Source organism: Sphaerodactylus townsendi, linkage group LG06 (assembly GCF_021028975.2).
Source record: "Sphaerodactylus townsendi isolate TG3544 linkage group LG06, MPM_Stown_v2.3, whole genome shotgun sequence".
Lineage (NCBI taxonomy): Eukaryota > Metazoa > Chordata > Lepidosauria > Squamata > Sphaerodactylidae > Sphaerodactylus > Sphaerodactylus townsendi.
This window is the reverse complement of record NC_059430.1, coordinates 97,229,163-97,236,944: the sequence shown is the minus strand read 5'-3', so window position 1 is coordinate 97,236,944 and position 7,782 is coordinate 97,229,163. Positions and strand designations below refer to the sequence as shown.

At 45.2% G+C, this 7,782-nt stretch overlaps 1 protein-coding gene across 2 annotated transcripts; it reads right to left on the bottom strand.

The window, feature by feature from the left end:
- Nucleotides 1–3,338: 3,338 nt before the first annotated feature.
- TMEM35B (transmembrane protein 35B) lies at nucleotides 3,339–7,421 on the bottom strand. 2 transcript variants are annotated; one of them, XM_048499187.1, is made up of 3 exons: nucleotides 7,191–7,421; nucleotides 5,373–5,553; nucleotides 3,339–4,557 (listed from the first exon to the last, which is right to left on the bottom strand). In XM_048499187.1, exons 1-3 carry the CDS (start codon nucleotides 7,296–7,298, stop codon nucleotides 4,427–4,429), a joined length of 420 nt encoding a protein of 139 aa, XP_048355144.1. In that variant the 5' UTR covers nucleotides 7,299–7,421; the 3' UTR covers nucleotides 3,339–4,426. The 2 variants fall into 2 exon arrangements, with proteins under 2 accessions (XP_048355144.1, XP_048355143.1); XM_048499186.1 differs by lacking the exon at nucleotides 7,191–7,421 and adding an exon at nucleotides 6,972–7,143.
- Between the last annotated feature and the right edge of the window lie 361 nt (nucleotides 7,422–7,782).

The following is a 7,782-nucleotide window of genomic DNA, read 5'->3' as shown; positions in this document are numbered from 1 at the left end:
AGAGTAGAGATAGCCAAAGCTCTGCATAACCCATAAATCTATGGAAGCACACAATGTGACGTTGGGTGTTTAACTCAGCTGTCTGGGACTCTCCACTTCCACTTCCCTTTGCAAAAAAAGGGGGGGGGGAGTTTCTACCCACTGCGGCTGTGAAAGTATGCATGAAACACGCAGACATTAAATTAGCAGTCATTTAAAGAAGTGAAAGAATTCCATCCGCCTTAGCAGAATTTTATTTTGTGCAAAGTACACATAGTTCAGTTAATCTTCACAAATATGACAAAGTATTTCAGCAAATTTAATCCATAGGAGTTTTAGGCAGATGTAAGGACCCATTTCTTCACAGGTTATGGCATGGCTGCATTTCCTTCCTTTTCTGCAGATCACAAATCACGACCCCGCAAGTGGTTAGACAATCGTTTGTCCCATCAATAAATTAAGGAATGTAAAGAACCTCTAATAACCCACAGGCTGTTTTCTCACTTCTATATTACTTTCTCCTCAAATGAGCCTCTTGAAGGTGTACAACCCTTGGAAGCTAGAGTTAGGGAGTCAATCTTCTGATACTACAAAGAATTTTAACTGCAAAGCTAAGTAAAATAAGACTTCTAGTGTTGGGGTATCTGGTTGAAAAACTGGGACCACTTTGCATTTTTTGTAGGGCTGGATATATTGCAAGGTTGATTCTGTGCCTCACATAATTAGGTACATATTTCCTAGCATATGCTATTAGTCATGTGCCAAAAATTCTGGTATTTTAAGAGGTAGATCTGTATAACATTGGAAAAAAACTTTTGGAAGCTTCTGGTATGTAAACAGCATATGTATTTCACTTACATAAAACTACCATAATAGCTGAGTAGTTGTAAGTTCCTTCAAGGGGAAGGGTGTGGCTGAATGGCAGAGCGCCTGTTCTCCTACAGTAGGGCTTCAATTATCCAGTTGGTTGGATCATGCCCCTAATAGTTCAGGTAGGACTATGCAAATGTTTGTACCCTATCCTGGCTTACAGGTGGCCTACTGCTCCAGTTCAATAGCCCCACTCATTCAGGTCAGGAGCTTCATTCTTAGCTCTCATCTTCTCAAGGCCAAGTGCAGTTTGTTTCAAGTGGATTCTTTTAAAATGTCCCAGTCCCTGGCAGCGTGCCTTAAAAGTTTTAGATACCCCAACTGGGAAAGCATCATGCCTGGAGAATCACTGCAGTTCAGTGCAGACACTACTAAACTAGACAGACCTAAGCAAGTCTTAAACACAGACCTGCCTCAGCAGACAATAGGGCACCAGACTATGGCGGGCAACTGCTAGGATGATTTGGAGGCAGGAACAGTGGTTACATTGCTACTTCACTTCCAGAGGAAATTCCAGAAGTAACATGGTGTAGCTCTAGGAATTTATCAGTTTCTCTGCAATTCCTAGAACTACGTCATGCCAGTTTGGGGGTTTTGCCAGAAGTGACAGTGACACAGCCCATTCAGCAGAGATTTTTCCCCTCCCACTGCTGTTTGAAGTGGCAGCAGGTAACTAGGGCTGCTGCCAGGAGCCCAACTGCCCTGGTGGGAGGGCTGGCAGCACTATACTCTTTTCCACTGGAAGATCTAAGTACAATTGTAAATTCACCAATCACTTCTTGTTGGACCTTATTTGTAGTAGAATGCTCAGCGGGGGTCCTAGTGCCTGCTTTATTGTCCCCCCACAAATGAAGAATTAAAAAAATTAAAATCACTCTTACCACTTTGTAGAAGGGTGAGGATTAGGCCAGGGGCAGGCACACAAAGTAATGCTTCATTTTTCCTACCTATTTCCCCCTTCCACACACACCTTAGAGCTCTTATTTCCCTTTTGGGGGGGAACCTGCCATTCTGTGTCAGCTTCAGAAGCCCCCATCCTGCCGCCACCAGTTGCCGAACGTTCCCAGGAGTTTCCTCTCTTTGCAGCTCATCTGATGAACATTTCATCAAAGACGGTCCAGCACATGGCGGATGAAGTTACAATTCTACTTAGTTCTTTTTGTTAGAAAGGGTATAACCACCACCATGCTGGATCAAAACAAAGGCCCATCTAGTCCATCATTTGGTTCACACAGTGAGGAACCAGATACCTCTAGGAAGCCCACAAGCAGGAAGACTGCAACAGCATCATCCTGCCTGTGCTATCCAGCGATCGATTTAAAGACGCACACAACCTGTGGCAGGGAGGAGCAGATATCTATCATGATTAGCAGCCATCAAACGCTCAGCCCTCCAGGAATGTGTCCATTCCCCTTTTAAAGCCTTCCAAGCTGGCAGCCATAACCACATCCTGTGGCAGCGCATTCCACTCCACAGTGTGTGAATTAATACTTCCTTTTGTCTGTACTGAATCTCCCAACCTTCAGCTTCAGTGGATGACCCTGGGTTCTGCTTCATGGGAGAAAGGGAAGAATTTCTCCATGTCCACTCTCTTGAAGCAATAAATGGTTTTACACATCCCTGTCATGTCTCCCCTTACTCCCTTTTTTTTTCTAGGCTAAACAGCCCTAAACGTTTTAACCGATCCTCATTGGGCAGCTGCTCTATTCCCCCCCCCCCCCCCGCAGCAATGCTCCACAGAATAACCTGCTAGCTAACACTGAGCATCAAACATCTGAGAGTGACAGATACAACACACTGGAAAAAAAGATTATGCACATTTGCATTACATGAGCATACATAACATTACTTTGAAGCACCAAAACTTCCTACAAAGAATATTGGGGATTGTAGGCATGAAATTTACAGAGTTTTTTTGGTTACACTAGGGATGGAGAGTGGCATGAACTTGGAGAAGGAAATAGTGAAGCCCTTTGCCAGCCTAACTAGATGCTGCCTGGTCATGTTCTCATTGCTAGCCTTTGTACACAACGAAGAATGATGCATGGGCAGACATCCATCCTGGTCTTTCTCTTCCATTCAACTTCAGCAAGGGCAAAAGTATTACACGGTCCTAGAATTAGAAGGGGGCACCTAGGCCAAACCTCCTGCTGAAAATTTCAAGAACCTCCTTTTTCAGCCTTGTACTCAAAGCTCAGCTTTTACAAATACAAATACAAAACCTTTAATGGCATATAAAGAGTGGTAAAATACAGATTATGTTAAAACCAATTGACTAAAATTTACACAAAGGTTTCACTCTTGATCCAAGTGCCTTTGTTAAAAACCTGGCAACTGATTCAGTAGTGTGGGGATGATGGTCACTAAGCAGGTGTGAAACTATTTCCTTGTCTGATCTCACTGAAAATTTCTTCAAGATGGCCTCGAGAAAAAGCAACCGATAGACTGCCAAATCTTTGCAATGAAGGAGCACGTGTTCAGTTGTTTCGGGTAGGCCCGCTGCACAGGAACAAGTCCTGTTCTCCTGTGGGATGCCATGATATCTGCCTCTTGTTTGGGCAGTCGGTAACACATTTAGCCGAGCAAGCATAAAATATCTGCGGAGATGTGGATTGAGCTCAGCTTTTATGCACGTCTGCAGTACAGAATAAAAGGGAAGTTGTGGCATCTGTCTTCCCTTGGAGAGTTTCAGGGGCTAGACAAAAATCCACAGGACATCAGTTGGCCTTCCATGGTGTATACCACCACAATGACCCCCAAATGCGGCACTCACTTAGGCATTTCCTGGTGCCCACCAAGATATTGTATCAGGAAAATAAAATCTAAAGTATCTTGAGTGGAACAGGTATAAAAAGGGTCACTTCCTACAAGTAGACTGACTAGCAATCCCAAACTGCCCATCAGAGATTGAGCCCTCATTGACTTTGCTAGGTTTGCTGACTCACTTCAGTTTCTCTTTATGTACATAACCACAGTTTAAAATGAATTGTCTTGGGAGAAATGACTGAGTGAAACCCAAGCCCTTATAGAACTGCAGCCCTCTGGCAAACTACAGGTTACAGTTTTTGTTTTGTAAGGCGACAATTGTTTTTAAGAAAAATTAACGTTTTCCCTATCAGACACAGCCTCAAAATGTTTTACCTATATTTCCCTCTCAGCAGAGAAACTGCAAGACGAAATGTTAGGTTTCCAACATTTTTGAGCACCGCTGCAGGAGTGATCATCTTCCACAGAATTAAAAGGATTTTCATCCGACAAACGCTGCAAGATTTGATTATTTTCCCTTGCTTTTCCTCCAAATGGTGAAATCTATCAGGCCGTATCTGCATGGGCCATGATGGGCCCCTGGGAATAAGAAGGGAACTATCCAAGAGAATGGGGAAAGGCTTTGCCATTGGAAACTCCAATTCACACAGTCTTCCCAGATCATTCATTGCCGGGATGCAACTTATCTCATTTGTGTGTTTTAGGAAATTAGGCCACAGCAGGGAAAATAGGACAACAGAAACACAATTATGCCACCAAAGACTCCTGGCAGCATCATTTGCAATCCCATTCCCTGTAGGTCGACTTCCCATCACTCAAACTTGGACTTGGCATATTCCCTACTTCTCCGGATGTTCAGGAGAAGCAGAAGACCCAGGCAAACAGTGGCAGGGGCGCACATGGCAATGGGTTCTTTCAAAACCAAGAGGGTATAGATGGCACCTGCAGAGAGAAGGAAGGGACAAGTGATAATATTTGCATCCAAACGGCAGATCTGCTCTCTACTTATTCATCACCCTGGAAATCTCATTCACGCTCTCCCAACCAACCACACAGTATCCCTCAGCGTGTCTCACCCTCCCCTTTTTTTCCCCTACTGTCAAACCTCTGACCCAATTTAAATGTGATGCTGCTGAGACCAAAGAACCGATCTGTTCTTTCTTGCATGCACCCCTCCTCTTGTTTAAACTGGGAAGCGACACACGTAAAACAGCAGCATCTGCAACATTAGCACACCAGCTGCCCAGACTACAAATCTCTGGCATGCTAGGTCACAATGCCCTCTGCTGGAAATTACAGTTTTGTTCCACGCCACCCACTTCTTAAAGTAGTGGGACGTTCTGGAGACAGCCTTTTTGCCCAGGCCTTTTCCCTCAGAGGAGAGCATATGGTGCCTTTTGTAAGAATGAACTGCTTTGTAACAAGGGCAGGTCGAGCAGATGGGAACCAAGCATACACGCTGCCGTGAAGGGTTCCCAAGCAACACGGTCCCAGTTCCATGACCTCTTTAAGACAAACTGCTTGTGAGCAGAAGAAACCCTCTTTGCTGTTTTCTCCATCCAGACCCAATGGTCCATAAATCATTTACAAAATTAAAGGCTGAAAAAACTGTTCACTGCTATCGTGACCAAACTTGACTGCAGAAGAAATAAGAAACAGCTCCCACCACACTTATGCGTGGAAAACAGAGGCACCCTGTAAACCAGGCTTGAGCATCAGGCCTGTGTGTTCATAGATTAGCCACCAGAAATCCTTACCTATCATGATGATAGTGAGGACGAAATTGCTAAGCTCCTGCAGCAGCTGTGGCCCAAAGGCTAAGAGTAAGCCAGCCACCACTTCTGTCCAGCCCACCACTTGAAGATACTGGCCCGGCTCTGGCTTGTAGCCAAACTCCTTCAAAGGGAAAACATCAGCAAACTGCACAAACTGTGATTTCTGGAAAAGAAGGAGGCATTTGCGTTGGTGAGCCAAGGAGAATAAATCAAGGAGAACAGAAAGTTGCAGGAAATTCATCAGCCCAATCAAAGTGGTGTTTTGATTTCAAAACAGGTGTTTGATTAAAGAAGAGGATATAATTTCAGCATTATTTTAGCCACACATATGGCTCATGCCACAAAATCTAACAACCCAAACATCCACTTTCAGGAAAAAAGAAGTTCTAGCCCTCATGTAAGCTGAAAAATTCTAGAATTTCCCTTGAAAGATCACACCTTGAAAGATCCAGTTGCTTCCAGCATGATTCAGCTACGACATGTAAATCATTCAGCCCAACGTGGATTTTTCAAAATTAAACTGTGGTGTTTTATCCCATAAATACTGTGTCTGTTTTATTTCTGTCTTAACAGAGTTTTAAACATATATATTGCTGTGATCTAAAATGAAGTCCTGTGGAATAACAGAAGGGCTGGATGAATGAATTGGACACTACTGACCATATTTTTTTCAGGTATTTTTTGAATTATAATACAGCTTGCTGGAAGACTTTTGAGTCTTTGGTTGAAAGACTGCATATTAGCGATTTTAAAAGTTTAAATTAAAAAGATTTAAAATTGTGTGGTTTTAAAAGTTTCTTATGAGAGATAACTCCCCAATTATGGTCCAGGTTGCAAAATACTGGAAAATTTTACTTAACACCCACAGATTTATTGTATCTTCAATAAATTGAACCTGTATATTCCCCGCTATACTTGTTTTAACTTTATTGCAACTTTTAATGATTAGGTTTTGTTTCACCCAAGACCCAACCCCTTCCTTCCCCCCCCCCTTTTTTTTTTCCTGTTTGCAGCAACTGCTGACTCGGAGACAATTTAGTTTGCCTGATGGTGGCTGGGCGGGAAGTTCCCAGCAGTAGGGAAAATACCAATCCATTTACAAGTGAATCTGCAGTCCCACCCAGCAAAACTTCTGAAATTCAAATTCAAGCCCGATGCCCGCCAAAACGGTTTCGAAGGCGGAGGGCAGGCCCCCAGCGTCAGGCAGCACCCAGATTTGCACAACTAACGGCGAGAGATGGCCACTGAGGCGGGCAGCTAACAACTTCTTTAGCAACTACAATACCCTGTTGCCTTCCCGCCCTCAGAACACGAGACAAAAGATTCCGACGAGCGCTCTGCCCGTGGCCTGCAGAAACCACAAGCCACCGTCTTCCCTTTAAACGTTGCGAAAGGCAGTGGCGCGCCTAAGCGGCTGCCTCCAACTTGCAGCTGGATCCACCAGACACGCGCTGCCTTCTGCAGCCAAATTAAGGCTCCAGTCCGTAGCTGCACAGCGGGCTCTTACTTCCGAGGAAGTCTCACCTAAAGATCGGGCTGCCTGACTCGGAAACAAGTCCCATCACAATCCGTGGGACTTACCTCCGTGCTGCCCTTTTGTTGCATGCACGCATGCGTTATTCGTATTATTATTATTTGCACATTAGCAACCCTCCTCCCAGCCTTGCTTGTTTTTATTTTTGCGCGCGGTTCCACCGCCTCCATTTGCCAATTACAAAACAACCCCGGCCGGATCCTTGCGCGCTTCCTCCCCTCTTCTTATGAGCCAGACGCCGACAGCTGCGCACCGCCGCCACTCACCATCTGCCTGTAAACTTCGGCCGAAATCTGATCGGTCAGCTTGACGACTCCGGTGATCACGAAGAAAAGGCCCAAGACCACGCGGATGGCGGTGAAGAGCAGCGCCATTTCTCTCTCTCTCTTTCTGGAGCACCCCTCCCTGCTCACTCGGAGGAGGGGAAAAGGCAAGGGGGAGGGGGAGGAGAGAAAAACACCACCGGCCAGGGCCGAAGCTCTTGAGTAAGTGCCCCACCCAGGGCAAGGGTTGTTTGTTTTGGAGGCAGAGAGATGCACGGATTGCGCTGTCTCCAAGCCCTGCCCGTGAACGCAGGTAAATGCCACCTGCAACATCTGTCTGTCAAAGCCAACACGTGTTCATTTGACAACAGAACAGTACCTGCATATGGGAGCGGCACTTACACTGAAGGCCCATGAGCCCTGGAAGTAAGGACGAACACCTGTTTGTAATAAAGTGTCAATGCACATCCACATTACAAATGAAATGGGATCAGAATTCCTGGATCGGTGTGGGGATTAAATGTCCTGGGAGAAGTACAGGGTTGCACTTACCTGTAACTGGAGTTCACCAAGCTGGCACAGTGTACAGACTTAC

Bases quoted from the DNA above. Each gene is read 5' to 3' on its own strand.
- TMEM35B (XM_048499186.1), bottom strand. From the start codon at position 7,094: ATGGAGGCGGTGGAACCGCGCGCAAAAATAAAAACAAGCAAGGCTGGG. The intron at 5,554-6,971 runs GTAAGTCCCACG...CTTCTTTTCCAG, and splicing joins AACAAAAGGGCAGCACGGAG to AAATCACAGTTTGTGCAGTT. The intron at 4,558-5,372 runs GTAAGGATTTCT...TTCTCTCTGCAG, and splicing joins CCTCACTATCATCATGATAG to GTGCCATCTATACCCTCTTG.